Source organism: Caenorhabditis remanei, chromosome V, assembly GCF_010183535.1.
Source record: "Caenorhabditis remanei strain PX506 chromosome V, whole genome shotgun sequence".
NCBI classification, from domain to species: domain Eukaryota; kingdom Metazoa; phylum Nematoda; class Chromadorea; order Rhabditida; family Rhabditidae; genus Caenorhabditis; species Caenorhabditis remanei.
This window is the reverse complement of record NC_071332.1, coordinates 14,323,327-14,337,602: the sequence shown is the minus strand read 5'-3', so window position 1 is coordinate 14,337,602 and position 14,276 is coordinate 14,323,327. Positions and strand designations below refer to the sequence as shown.

The following is a 14,276-nucleotide window of genomic DNA, read 5'->3' as shown; positions in this document are numbered from 1 at the left end:
TGCGTAGGCATGATGGAATTGAGTAAACAAAAAGCGAATGCATCGATTGATAAGAAAATCATTTCTCACTTATAAATATATTTCGAAATGCCTGAAAATGGACCCACGTGGCAGGACTTGCCAGATTTATTCAAACGAGAGCTGGTTGGATATCTTGATTTCAAGTCGAGGTGGGTGTTTTGAAAATTTATTCTTTCACAACTGGCGAGAAGTACCCTTGGAAGTGCGGTCTTATTTCCAGACGTCAACTTCGTGCGTGCTCCCAAAATGATAAAGTCATCGTGGACAGCTGTCCACTGTTCATTGAAAAGCTTGCATTCTTCTTCGCCTCATCAAAAGATTCCCTTTATTTGACTGCTAACACGAAAATGGCAACGAAACACAGTTTCAATGGTACTGAAAACACCACTCTCGACTTGATTCAAACCTTCATTCATCTGTTTCAACATCCCAAATCTACAGTTAAAGAGTTGACTATGGAATTTTCGGATAAAGAGAAATCAGAAAAGTTGATAACGGAAATTGATAAAGTTGAGTGGATTTTCAAGATGAATGCGATGAAACTAATTTGGTACAGCTGTAAGAACAACCTTGCTGCTGTACAGTTTGTTGAATACTTGACTCCTGTTACGTTAAAAACTATAAGGTTTGAATATCAGTCTGAAAATCTGGAAATGATGAGAAAATTAGTGGAGACGGAACAGTGGAGACAGGCACAAAACCTCGAGACTTCTACAATAATTCCTGCGGGAATCGATATCGAAAAGTTCTCTCATGCAAGGAGGTTGAAAATCAAGGTTCGAGAATCGGAGTTTGATATTGAGAAAATTCAAAACCTTATTTTGGTTGGTTTCTGAAAAAGAATTTCAAATAAACTTCATTTTTTCAGAGATTCATGAAAAACGACTACCCTTCAGGGTCTTACTTCTCAATACTGACCTACTTCTGCCGTAATGATGAAGAATCGGAAGCGGACGAAACAAAGCTCAGGGTACCTATAGTGGTACATGACAGGTAAACTTTCAATTACTATTTTTAGATTGAGTTTCAGAATATGAAATTTATATTTCAGAAATATTGCGGTCAGAACCCAAACATACCTCAACATGCCAAACAGTAACAATTTTCTCTTGATTAGGAGATCAGATATTGGAGTCGAGGGACTCGTGAGGGACAATGATTATCCCATCGAATATTTCATTTTATAACTTTGTAATAAACTATTTCTGCTCTGAGTTTTGTTTTCAATTATGCACTATCTACTTTTCCATCCGTTTCTTGATTCATTCCAAAGTATTTTTTTCTGAAAAAATTTTTTTACAGAGAGCCTCTTTTCCAATGGTTCCAAATTGGCGTCTTCTCTCTTCGTATCCAACGGATCCATACATTTGAAGTTTTCACATTTCTTCATTATTTCATAAGTTAAGAGAGCAGCGAATACATCTGGAAAGTTCAAAGTAGCTTCTTTACGTCTGAAATTGAGAACTTTCTTGTTTTTATTGAAGAAGCTGGTTGAAACTCAAAGTTACTTTATAAATAGAGAGTCTGGGACAGTCGGTTTCAAAAAAATGAAGTAAAATAAATCTGTAAGACATTGTTTCTTCTAATCCTCCAACAGAGAAAAAAGTTTAGGAGCTAATCCCAAAAAACAACAATTAGAAATTTTCTAGTAATCCGTTCTAGATTTATTTATGTAACTTCTTACTCACCGTACCAAGTTAGAAAAACGCATGTGTGGATAGGAAATTCCATAGTTGAGTCAAAATTGGAACCATTTGAATAAGAAAAAGGCGGCGATGAATAACAAGAAAAGTAAGTCAGAACATAACAATTGTTCGTAAACAATATGCGGAATAGTCGAACCATGATTCACTCGTTGGAAAATACATTGTCAAGTTGCAAGATATGACAACACTTCAAAGGAACATAAATAAATGAGGAATCAAGAAATGGGAATAAAAGTGGAGAGTGCATAATTGAAAAAAAACTCACAAGAGAACCATTTAAGTCGAAAAACAATTATCGTCTGGAAGTTCGACTCTTACCGGGAGCAAGTTATTAAGCTGTGAGTGTTGATGCACCATTAGTTCCCGACCAATGCACCATGTGCCGAAACCGTTTTACAGACTCCATGAAGGGGTTTTACCAAGTTCTAACTAAATCAAACTGTGAGAACTCTCCGAGGGTATAAATAGTTCCATATGGTTTTTTTCGACTTAAATTGTGAGCTTTGTTTTCAATTATGCACTCTCCACTTTTATTCACATGTCTTTATTCCTCATTTCTTTCTGTTCCTGCCTCTGACGATTTCCGAGTGAACAAACTAATTACAAAACAAAAAAACACCCTGTCGTTTAATTTTATTCTGGGAAAACAGAAGCCGTCTACGAAAATTTCAGAAAATAATTCAGGTTTTTCAATGTTTTTTCTTTGCATTTGATTGGAAACGAGCATGGAAAAGTGAGTAATTTCTGTTGCTGGAAGTTTTTGAACAATTTTATCTAAAAACTTTTTAGAAATCTCAAAAACTACACTTCAATTTGGGTGGAGCAACCAGTTGTCTATAATCTGACTAAAAAAATCTTTGCGTGCATCATCACAGTTTTGTATCCATTCACTTTTTTCTGCGTGCTGAAAAAGTCTCCTCAAAATTTTGGATTTTTGAAATGGTTCTTGATGTTTCATTTGGTTTGGTGAGTAGACTGATTTCTCGTAGACCACCCTTCGATTGTCGATTGTAGCATCTCCATCGCATGGATAGCAAATTTCTTTTTAATTGATTATTTCTATTTTGCTGCGAGTCTAGTGATAAGAATCGATGGTATTATGGCAAAATGGATGGACTCGTATTCGTTGTATCAGATTTCGTTTATCACTTATGGATGTAGGTTCTCCTTTCTGTTCTTGTACACATCTCCATTCATATTTTCAGTTTCAATGGCTTCTAGTCAGCTAATCTTCTGTAATCGAGTCTTCCTCATCATGAATATGTACAAAAAGCTACGGTCAATAAGACAAATATTTCTGGAAGTGCTTATTTATATCTTCGTTGGACTAATGCCTCTCTCCACAATCCCCGTGGTTTGGGAAATGACTCCAAATCAAAAGAAAGCAAAGAAAGCTGTCATAGAGCACTACAATGTCTACCCACATTGTGTCTATGAAGATACATCTGTAATTATCTGTAATCCAATGAACCATTGTGCCGTTATATTCGCCATTATGAATCTCTGCTATGTTTTGTTTTCCACATTCATCATGTTCTTTGCAACCCATATGGCTTATAAATTGTTATCAAAACGAATGGTAACGAAGTCGAATAAGACGAAGAAAATGCACGAAAAGTTCAATAAGAGAACAAGATTACAAGTGAGTGCATATTAATAGCTTCAAGTATACATTATATTTCCAGGCAATCGTTGTATTCTTCTTCGCAATGTTCCCTATCCTTGTTGCCAACTTGATTCTTCTTCTTGATATTGAAATAGCATGGCCATCATACTTCATTGATTTTCTCCGGGAGAACCAACCAAACGCATCATTACTTACTCTTTTCCTATTCTATGATCCATATCAATTGTATGTGAGAACTATCTGGAAGCACTATCAGAACAGGTTCTCCTCTAAAATTATGAAAGTCAAATCAGCTCATCCATCTGAACATCATATAGTTAGCGCGAGAATTTGATGATGAATGAATGATTTATTTGCAATAAGAAGAACTTCACAACTTCAGCAATGCAAAAATGTGAGGGCTGGCATATCCAACTGAATTATTGCCAGTGCCTTCATTGTAGTTACCGTAGATGACTTGATTTCCATCGTACTAAAATGAAAATTGAGCTCTCTTACCACATATCTTACACACTCACCGATGGAATGAACGAATACATTTCAGTCGCTTGTTGGAAACAAGCAACTGAATTTGACAAAAAGTATCCACAATCTCCAACTATCGTTTTCCCTCCAAGGTATTGTTTATCCGGGTTGATTGGCCTATACAATCCTGTAGTATTGTCGAAAGTTTCTTGGCATCTCTCCATCTCTCCACAAAGTTCTCGAATTTTCTCCACCTCATTTTGAGAGCTCAGTGGACCTGGTCGAACTTCATCAGTCAGTGTCCAACCTTCAGAGACCATCGTATCGACAAGTTCTCGGGATACTGCAAAGGCAGTCTTCTCATTTTTGGTGAGTACGCGAACTATTTCAAAACGAACAGATATGGCCTTCTGTAATAATTTGTTTAGCGACGAATGCAACTGATATCTTACATAGAATGGACTCTGCAATCCTTGCTTTATGAATGGGGCGTTTCCGCTTCTGAAAAAGATCAATGTTCGATAAGATTGATTTCAAAAGATGAAAATAACTCACAACCAAACACTGGGTGTTGAATAGTAAGCGTATCCCAGCACTCTGACCGGACGGAATTGATTCTTGTAGTCCGACAAATAATTGTAGATGTTGTTGGAGGTATCGTAGCGGAACACTTCCAAAACAGGCGAATAAAACTCGATGAGTTCAATTTGATCACTTCCACAGTATCCCGGGAACGGTGCCAAGTAACCTGCTAATCCGTGAACTTCTAGATCAGCAGTCCACTTATCAGATCTCTCGAATCTCAGTTGTTGATACGGAGTAGTCACAGAAAGGATTTTGCGGAGATCGGGGCAGCTACAGTTTTTGGGAAGTTCTGCCAACATGGCGATTCCTAAGTCTTTTGAAACGGGATAGTCAGCGGGGTCTGAAACCAGAAACCTGGAGAATTGAATATCATAATACTATTTCAATTGTTACCGTAGGTTTCGAAAACAGAGATTTCCGAGAGGTGTGTGTAGAAAAGTCGTTCAGAGTCATCGGAATTCGCAAAGTTGAAAATTTTAGTGGTAGCTACCGGGAACGATTGAGCAGTCTTAAATAACGATCAAATAACAATTTCGTGGATACCAAAGTCACTCACCGTGAGTCCAGAAATCCAAAAAAACACAGTGAGAAAAACCAGATTGAACCACATTTGCAGAACATATGAGAGTAGTTTGAAACTTTTGGGAGAGGTTGACTATGTGTTGATATATCTGTATTGATATGTAAAACAAGCATTGTGATGGAGAAGAGCCAACAACAATAGACCGCGAATAATGTTTGACCTGATTTCTTTCGAGTTTTCAACATGAAAGTTCAAGAAGAGTGAGCAAACTATACATAGTTTACTGTGTCATTCCAATATATTTTCAAGTTTTGATACAGGTTTAATCAACGAATTAGGCAAGACTATTCATTGGTCAGTAGAAATACACAACTATTGTTTCCTTTTCAAGTACTCTGTCAACGGCGTTCTCGATGGATACATTAAACAACACTCAACGAACATCCAACTCGTTTTTAGTGAAATGATGAAGAACCAACATTGATATGAAGTGTAATTTGTGAGCATGAAGAATTGGTAAATGTCACTTCTCCACACAACTCAACCTTATAATTTCTAATTTCTGTTTTTTTTTATTCACAACATATGAAAAATATTTTAAACTAAACTTCCGAACTGAATTCCAATCAATAAACATGTTTTATTTCGGTTATCAATATCAAGTAGGAGGAAGTGGTCCTCCAACTTTTAAGTGTTTTGGCGAGAGTAAGAACTGCTTGGCGCAATATTTCAATTATTTCATTTATTTTTCATGGTCGATGAAGTTACAAACAATTATTGGAATATTCAATGTAATCGTTCAATGTGTTGCAATTCATTTTGTGTATTCTAGAAAACACTTTCGGACGGTGAGAGTTCTTGGGGACTTTTATAGAATTTTCTGTTCAGGGTTCATTCTACATTCTACTACTTGTTCTATCTATCTCCATCGTTTTCCGCACAATTTGGTTTCTCCTTACCACTATTTTAATGTGCACTAACACAGCTCTTCTCTCCTCGGAAACAACTACTTTACCACGCAACATCATAGACGAATACGTTCGTCTTTCTTCATTATACGTGGATTTCATCAGTAACTACTTCTCAATGTTTCTTATATTTTTGATGTCATTAAATCGTTGTCTTCATTTTGTTGGGGAAAACGCCGCCGAGCTGATTTTTACTGGTAAACATATAATTGTACCTATAGGGACTGCAATTTTGTTGGCAGTCTTATCTTCTTTTATTTCAATTACCACTACGAATATTGAGAGAAAATACTACGAAAAGTTCTTTTTTTTTCTTGACGTAGGGACTCCTGAAGGTTTTCATGCGGTAACTTTGAATAATTTTCTGAAAAAAAACTAATTGAGTTTTCAGACTATCAACCAGATATATTTTATATTTCCAGTTGGGTCTCTAGTTTGCTACATTATTCTATTCTTTCATATCCAGAAACAAAAACGGAAAATGTTTGTTGGGACTGCTTCGAATATTCAGAAACGAGCTAGTCAACAAGTTTTTATCCAGATATTTATCACTGTCTTATTTTATGGGGTTAGTTTTCTCTTCTTCCATTTGCTACCACTGGTTATTTTCAGGCGATGTCAGTGTTCGAAGAAGTTATTCCTCTCTTTGATTTCTTCAGAAATCCTGCCTATGAAACAACACTTTACCCGATCCTGAACGTCACCAATTATCTGCCGGAACTATTCCTTCCACTCATCTTACTCTTGCGGAATATCAATTTTCAGAGAATTGGTGTGAGGAGGGTCACAACATTAATAGTCACGAAAAAAGTTGAAGTGAGCAGAAATGTTGTGAAAACTGTAAAACCAAAATCTGCCACCATTTGATTTTTTAATCTCATCGAAATAAAATTTCAAATAAAATGATATCACTGTTCGAATACTACATCTGAAAATAACCGAGATGCTGATTTTCCAAAATGTTTACCGATGATGTTCTTTGTTTTTCTGTATGTTGCTATAAAGGTACAGAGAGTAGGGACACAATCATGCTGCAACATTTCCAAGATGTTGAAGACTCTGGCTGTTCTCGTCGTCCTTCTGAGCTCTGTCACGTGTTTTTTTCTGAGTGAAAAAGACATTTGTGATGTGGAAAAAGCAAGATGGAATCAATGTTTCAAAGGATTCATTAACGTGAGTTAAAGAAGATTAATTAGATTCGATCAACAGTAATTTCAGAAAACAACCGAGTTGAATGAAGTCGCCAAAGAAATTCTTGGATCAAGTTCTACAGTTGCCCCGAGTCACTACGAAAACAACAGAAAAACCTTCCAAGCTCTTCTGCAATGTTTTGGAGATATCCACTGTAAAGGAATGCGAAAACTGATCAAATTTGAGTTGGATACATTTGATTTCTATATGGAAATGGATGACGGAACAGCCGAGCAATGTGTTAAGGAGGTAGGATTATTGTAAAATTCTTCGAGGAAATGATTTATTCTATTGCAGGCTGATCAAGCTGTGCCACTTCGTAACTGCATTCATCCCAAGGATTACAAGTTTCCAGCTGGCTATGATTTCAACAAGGAAATTCTGAGTTGTACTGAAGAGGTTCTCGAAAACACGGAATGCAGTGCCGAGGATAAGAAGAATGTGATGAGAGGCGCATTGGCTGTGAAGGATATGCATGACATCTTTTCGTTTCATTTGAAGAGCGAAGATCTTGTTAATGAGTTCGACTTGAAGTTCGATCGTACCAAATACTTGTGAACTGATTGGTGAAACCATGTTGGGTTTCTTAATTGAATAAATTTATCATGGGCAGTTGTTGAACATTTACAGAGAACATTTACAAAGAGCGATATTGAATCATTTCTGCTCTGCGAAGGCGTGTGTAATGGCAGACACTGACATTTCTCATAGTGGTACACAAAGTCTGCATCATTTAAGATTGGTGAGTACTAGAGTCTGGGGAAAACAGATACACATTCAAATTTATTCCAAAAATAATAAATGTTGATTCTTCTACTTCGTTTGAGCTTTCAAGGGAATTACAATTTGACTGTTACTCTTGCTTCGAGTCACGAATATTGAAACTCTTCTGTTAACTCTGATGTTGTTAATTATCAGCAATAATGGGAGAGACATCTCTGGTAAATAGTTGAAAACGTTCAAAACTGCTATCAATTTCACTTGTGTTTCCGCTTCTGTCCACAACGAAGTAATCTCGGATATAATAGCCATTATCTGAAATCTGCTAGTAAACACCCGAATCATTTTATCTGATTATGTTACTCCGTAGAAAACGATGGTGATCAGAAGCTGAATGAACACTTTTTGTTCCCCGCGGTTTTTCGGATTCTTATTGTTCGGCGCCGGGTTTGATAAAAGTTCTTTCTTTTTCTCATGCAGATAGTAGAAAAGAGTAAGATAGCAGATGACGGATCCAAATGGGAATAAGATAAATATTCGATTTATAATCTGGAAAAATCGACTTTCAGATACACAGCTTCTAATATTTTCCATGTTTACCGTTTTCAATCCTTTAGGTTGACCAAAATCTAAAAAACCAATAAGTTCATTATATTCTCTTGTTATTCCACTTGTTGCAATTGTTCCAGTTGCACCGATAACAGAGAGTACAAGACTGACAACAATCGGGTAAACTATTCGGTTCCCATCGAATATCATATTACTCCATTGGAGTTTCACAAAGATTAAGCATCGGTTTAATGACATAACAAATATTAGAACCATTGAGAAATAGTTACTAATGTAATCCAAGTATAATGATATCAGTAAAGATCTCTTGTAAGCATCCGAAAACATGGGAACACGGGAAACGAAATATATTATAATTATAGACATGATATTTCGGAAAATTACAGATGAGGCAAGCACGATGAGAAGAACGAAAAATGGTCCCTGAGAAAACATGACTGGCGTTAATCCTAGACAAAACTGCTCACCTTTTGGAACTTTCTTCTCGAGTATACCATCCAGATTGCCACAACCTGCGTCCAGAAATTCAAAAAAGAAACTAGATTCTGGCAAATTATGGGAACAGACAAATAGCTTAAATAGTTAATGCTTCGAACGCATTCATCTCGCGAGATATCTCGTGGATTACAATTTAATTGTCCGGGATTTTCAGTCGATCTGAAATGGTTAACTTCAGTGAAGAACATTCCACAGGTCTATGAGAGTCTGAAGAAGGAAAAAAAGGGGTGGATACTAGTAATTCTCGTGTTAAGGCGCATAACTTGGGTTAATGGCACAACGTGATATTTGTCTTCGGAGAGGACATTTCATAGTAAAAGAGAAATATCATTGAGTACATGATTTTTTGAATCTAGAAGACTTTGGTCTGCATAAGATTGAAAGTAAAATGTAGCCACATACAAACGATAATTAGTTTTATTTTGAGTGTACGGTAGTCAGGCGAAATAAAATATAAAATAACACATTTTGATAGAAATTTAAAAAAAAAGGTCTATTTAGCCGGGATCCTCTCCGATACTTTTGATTGAGTGCTTATAGTTGGTGTCACGAAGACAGCTACTCTCCTCTTTGGTTTCCAGTTATTGAGAACCAACATAAATGGTAAAGATATCTCTGGGAGGTAGTTGAAGATATTATAAAGTGGAATCAATGTGAATTGAAGATCGTTATAGTCAAGCAAGTTAATGAATTCCAGCACCTCAGACACCACAGACAACACCTGAAAATGCTGATTCTTGGTTGGATGTATAACTTTGGAAAATTATACACATACCCCGTAGAATATCACTGTTATCAGCAGCTGAACAAACACGTTGTGTTCGCCTTGATTTGAATTTTTAATGGATCTATTTTTGGTTAGAACATCTTTCCTTCTTTGATGTAAATGATAAAAGAGAACAAGATAACAAATTGCTGAACAAATCGGGAATATATAAAAGACTCGATGCAAGATCTGAAAATCAAGTATGCTTCAGAATCTACCATCATTTTCATACCTTTCTCAGCCCTCTAGGTTCTCCAATATCCATGAATCCCAGTGATCCGAATGATACTCTATGGATACCACTTGTCACAATACTTCCACTCGCACATATAACAGCAATCCCTACACTAACAATAATTGGAATCAATATTCGTTTCTTCTCGAAAATCAAATTGCTCCAGGACTGCTTAACAAAGAATAGACAACGGTTTAGAGACATGAAGAAGATGAGAACAATTGAAAAGTTGTTACTGATATTATCCGTATACAAGGATAGTTTAATAGTGAGATTGTAGATGCTTGAGTAGCTGGAAGTACTCACACAAACTATGAATGTGAAAAGAGAAATAAGGGTTCGTAGGATGACTGATGAGGCAAGAACGATTAAGAATATAAAAAAGGAACCCTGAAAGAAATGTATAAATCTGTTTTGTTCTTTGATATTAACTCATACCTTCTGAAATTTCTTCTTACTGTAAACCGTACATATTGCAAGTACTTGAAACGCAAAGTTCAATAAAGTAATCAGATTCTGACAAAGTAGTGACCACGAAAAAGAGTCTGAATATGTTGCGAGTTTGTCCTCACAATCACCTTTAGGATCACGTTGAACGCATCCCACTTGGCCTGATAACTCAGGTGTAACTAGAATACTTTCAGAGTAAAACATACTGAGATTGATATGAAATTGTTAGCCAAACCGACTTGGCTGACTAATGCAAGTCCCAGTTTGAGTGGGTTGATTAGAGGGTTTGTTTTCAGAGATAAATGACACGCAGCGGCATTTTTTTCTTCGAAATTTAAGTTTTCAATGGACTTCAGTTGGTTTTATAATCTCTTAAGATCACGCCGAGTGTAGAAGACAGCTGTTATTATCTGTACAGCAGAATATAGGGGTTTGAGCTGAAAGTAATTGTCATGTGCCAAACATAATGTATTTGTTTTTTGCTGCTCTTCTTGATCACCTTGAACCTTCTCCAATGCTCTCAGAACTCATACATTTTTTGAAAAGTGTATTTTAATGTCGACATTTCTCAACTTTGTAAAGGAAAAATAAGAGATATTTGATTAACAAAAACTTTCGAATTTTGAGATAATCCCTCTCTTAAATATCACCGAGCCGGTCCAGTTCTACTGATTTCTACTCTCAAATGAGTTTTATATCTTCTGATGAATAATTACCTTCCAGAACTGTCTCAGTCCGTCTTATTCGTTTTACAAACTCAGAGAGAACGGAAGCGAGCCTCCGTTACTATGGGGCCAAGTAAAAGTCACAATGCGGTGACGGTGAGAACGTTTTGACGAGTTCCGTATGCATATATGTGCATTTTGCTTTTTAAAGAATAAAAAAGTCTCATTCACAAATAAAATCTGACAATGGCATGAATAATGGTTAGACCACTTGCATAAGACGATCAAGAATTTTCGATTTAGTGATATGATTGAGATTATCGTATTCCGGAAAAGCCTTCACTCTTTTGACATGATCCAGTGTCGTAACGAGCGAGATACACTTATCGAGAAGTTTGTCCATTTTATACTTGTCTGCGGTAAATAATGATTGAAAGAAGGAAAAATGAGAGGCTCCGAGAAGGTGTTGCTCGACGACATTTATGACTGCAGGCATCAGAAAATACTCGGCGAGTTTCAGAAGACCTTCGACAGATTCATCTGAAAAATATAAATGAAATTATTTGGAGCACATCGCAACCTGCCTGTTGGAAGTACTGAATTCGGAGAAATGACAGCCAATAAACGTGAAAATTCTTCGTATTTCACTTCTTCTATTGAAATTTCAGTCATTGATCCTTCCTTGAAATTGTTAGAAAACAGCGAGCGGAAAAAATCGGAATGTATCGAGAGAAACTGAAAATATTCTTTAATTTTCGATTCTGTGCGGTAAGTTTCTTACAGATTTATTAACATGCATTTTGTACCCATCGACGACAAGAACGACATCTGAAGCAAACGAAGAAACGAATAGTTGATCGATCGGAAAATTTCGAGTCGAGAGACGATACGGTTTTAATGTGAATTCGTAGGTGAAGTGACCATCGGAGTATCCGCTACTCCTACCAATGTCGGTAGTGAGTCCGATTCTTCTGGTGATCTTATCCCCAGAATTTGTTAATTCTACATCGAACTTTAGCAATGGAATCTTCTCGTTCCTCGTATACGTCACAAGAATGTGACCTGTGAATCCATCGACTCCTTTTTCTTTTACTTCGCTCCATTCAAACGTCCATGTTAAGACGCACTCTCCGAGTCAATCGAGCATCGATCAACTGACAGTAGGCACACGAAAAAAGTTGACCATCTCCGATTTGCCTATAATTTTTATCAAAGATAGTATCAAGTGTTCTCAGCAAACTGGGGTACTTTTTGGCCGGGTCCGTCACCTGGCTATCTAGGAAAATCAAAAAATCGATATTTTTCGAAAATTTTTCCTAAGGTAGTTAGGTATGAAATCTCAACGAGAAGTTATAGCAGACACTATTTTAAGCATTTTTTGTGTTCGAAAGAAAAATCCAGCTCAACACCTTCATTGTGAAAATTTTCAAAATGTGTGAAATTTTCGAGATTTTTTCATGAAATCGTTTTTATCTCGGCAAAGACACGAGAAGACATTATTTTTTATTTTAAATTCGAAATCTACATAAAATTTAGTATCGGAAACATGCTGTCCCTACTCGTAACTCTAGATCCCAAGAACGGTTTTTTGGGGAAGAATGAGAAAAACTGCGATTTCAATTTTCAAGTCCTTCCAGTAAATCGTTTTTGATGTTTCAAAATAATGGTTTTTTGAAGTTTTTCATTCAATCATGCTAATTTTATTCAGTTCCGGTACGATTTTCGATCATGCCACAAAAAAATTTTCAAAAAAATTGAATTTTTTGATTTCTGAAAATTTTCTCCCGAATTGAATCATTCCGACTGAAATGTTAAGGATAGCATTATAAAATTAGGAGAATATAACTGGAACATTCTTTAGGTCTATAAAAACTTGATTCCCACTGTCGGGTCACCTGCTACTTACGTGTTCATGGAGATATTCAGCGAAATTTTCAACTTGGGAAGTTGGTACAACGGTACTTCATACTTGCAACGTTATTTGACAGGGAATTGCGATTAATATGACACGGAATAGTGAGAAAATTGCAAAAATTGACAGATTCTGCAAGATTTACGAAAAAAAAACGTGAAAAGTTTTTTCCTGATATCCATAAAAAGGTCATACCATTGAACATTTATGAGTCCTAATTTTTCAAGCTTTTTTTTGGAAATCTTGCTGAATCTATCAATTTTTGCAGTTTTCTCACTATTCCGTGTCATATTAATCGCAATTCCCTGTCAAATAACGTTGCAAGTATGAAGTACCGTTGCACCAACTTCCCAAGTTGAAAATTTCGCTGAATATCTCCATGAACACGTAAGTAGCAGGTGACCCGACAGTGGGAATCAAGTTTTTTATGAACCTAAAGAATATTCCAGTTATATTCTCCTGATTTTATAATGCTATCCTTAACATTTCAGTCGGAATGATTCAATTCGGGAGAAAATTTTCAGAAATCAAAAAATTCAATTTTTTTGAAAATTTTTTTGTGGTATGATCGAAAATTGTACCGGAACTGAATAAAATTAGCATGATTGAATGAAAAACTTCAAAAAACCATTATTTTGAAACATCAAAAACGATTTACTGGAAGGACTTGAAAATTGAAATCGCAGTTTTTCTCATTCTTCCCCAAAAAACCGTTCTTGGGATCTAGAGTTACGAGTAGGGACAGCATGTTTCCGATACTAAATTTTATGTAGATTTTGAATTTAAAATAAAAAATAATGTCTTCTCGTGTCACTGCCGAGATAAAAACGATTTCATGAAAAAATCTCGAAAATTTCACACATTTTGAAAATTTTCACAATGAAGGTGTTGAGCTGGATTTTTCTTTCGAACACAAAAAATGCTTAAAATAGTGTCTGCTATAACTTCTCGTTGAGATTTCATACCTAACTACCTTAGGAAAAATTTTCGAAAAATATCGATTTTTTGATTTTCCTAGGTACCCAGGTGACGGACCCGGCCAAAAAGTACTCCAGTTTGCTGAGAACACTTGATACTATCTTTGATAAAAATTATAGGCAAATCGGAGATGGTCAACTTTTTTCGTGTGCCTACGGGTGATCGAACGAGTCAGAGAGTGCGTCTTAAACAGCCTGTATCAACGAGTTTTGTGAGCATTGTGAGTGATGTAGAATACGAGGCGACCCTGAATATGCACAAATACATTTTTGGTTCGAGAAAATAAGGTTCCGACCAATTCAGTCCATTTTGAGAACCTTTTTCCAGTTCTGATGCTTTGTTATACACAAATGGTTTCGGTTCACTTTTGTACTTGATAACTTTGTCTTCTTCCAT

At 36.1% G+C, this 14,276-nt stretch overlaps 7 protein-coding genes across 7 annotated transcripts; 3 read left to right on the top strand and 4 right to left on the bottom strand.

The window, feature by feature from the left end:
* Positions 1 to 87: 87 nt before the first annotated feature.
* On the top strand, positions 88 to 1,208 carry GCK72_019959 (uncharacterized protein; the record flags this gene model as incomplete). The annotated part of the gene is made up of 4 exons (XM_053733314.1): positions 88 to 170; positions 242 to 845; positions 890 to 1,014; positions 1,073 to 1,208. 4 exons carry the CDS (start codon positions 88 to 90, stop codon positions 1,206 to 1,208), a joined length of 948 nt encoding a protein of 315 aa, XP_053582227.1.
* A 1,244-nt stretch (positions 1,209 to 2,452) lies between these two features.
* On the top strand, positions 2,453 to 3,688 carry GCK72_019958 (uncharacterized protein; the record flags this gene model as incomplete). Its single annotated transcript, XM_053733313.1, has 5 exons — positions 2,453 to 2,460; positions 2,517 to 2,693; positions 2,742 to 2,884; positions 2,933 to 3,369; positions 3,413 to 3,688. 5 exons carry the CDS (start codon positions 2,453 to 2,455, stop codon positions 3,686 to 3,688), a joined length of 1,041 nt encoding a protein of 346 aa, XP_053582226.1.
* Positions 3,689 to 3,724: 36 nt separating this feature from the next.
* GCK72_019957 (uncharacterized protein) lies at positions 3,725 to 5,014 on the bottom strand (the record flags this gene model as incomplete). Its single annotated transcript, XM_053733312.1, has 6 exons — positions 3,725 to 3,826; positions 3,873 to 4,229; positions 4,272 to 4,320; positions 4,375 to 4,744; positions 4,798 to 4,912; positions 4,961 to 5,014. The coding sequence occupies 6 exons, from the start codon at positions 5,012 to 5,014 to the stop codon at positions 3,725 to 3,727; spliced, it is 1,047 nt and encodes a 348-aa protein (XP_053582225.1).
* Positions 5,015 to 6,942: 1,928 nt separating this feature from the next.
* GCK72_019956 (uncharacterized protein) lies at positions 6,943 to 7,644 on the top strand (the record flags this gene model as incomplete). The annotated part of the gene is made up of 3 exons (XM_003116195.2): positions 6,943 to 7,068; positions 7,114 to 7,335; positions 7,384 to 7,644. The coding sequence occupies 3 exons, from the start codon at positions 6,943 to 6,945 to the stop codon at positions 7,642 to 7,644; spliced, it is 609 nt and encodes a 202-aa protein (XP_003116243.2).
* Positions 7,375 to 7,662, bottom strand: GCK72_019955 (uncharacterized protein; the record flags this gene model as incomplete). The annotated part of the gene is made up of 1 exon (XM_053733311.1): positions 7,375 to 7,662. One exon carries the CDS (start codon positions 7,660 to 7,662, stop codon positions 7,375 to 7,377), a length of 288 nt encoding a protein of 95 aa, XP_053582224.1.
* A 1,705-nt stretch (positions 7,663 to 9,367) lies between these two features.
* Positions 9,368 to 10,079, bottom strand: GCK72_019954 (uncharacterized protein; the record flags this gene model as incomplete). Its single annotated transcript, XM_003116079.2, has 3 exons — positions 9,368 to 9,595; positions 9,650 to 9,829; positions 9,873 to 10,079. 3 exons carry the CDS (start codon positions 10,077 to 10,079, stop codon positions 9,368 to 9,370), a joined length of 615 nt encoding a protein of 204 aa, XP_003116127.2.
* Positions 10,080 to 11,252: 1,173 nt separating this feature from the next.
* GCK72_019953 (uncharacterized protein) lies at positions 11,253 to 14,276 on the bottom strand (the record flags this gene model as incomplete). Its single annotated transcript, XM_053733310.1, has 5 exons — positions 11,253 to 11,530; positions 11,575 to 11,725; positions 11,772 to 12,052; positions 14,072 to 14,127; positions 14,176 to 14,276. 5 exons carry the CDS (start codon positions 14,274 to 14,276, stop codon positions 11,253 to 11,255), a joined length of 867 nt encoding a protein of 288 aa, XP_053582223.1.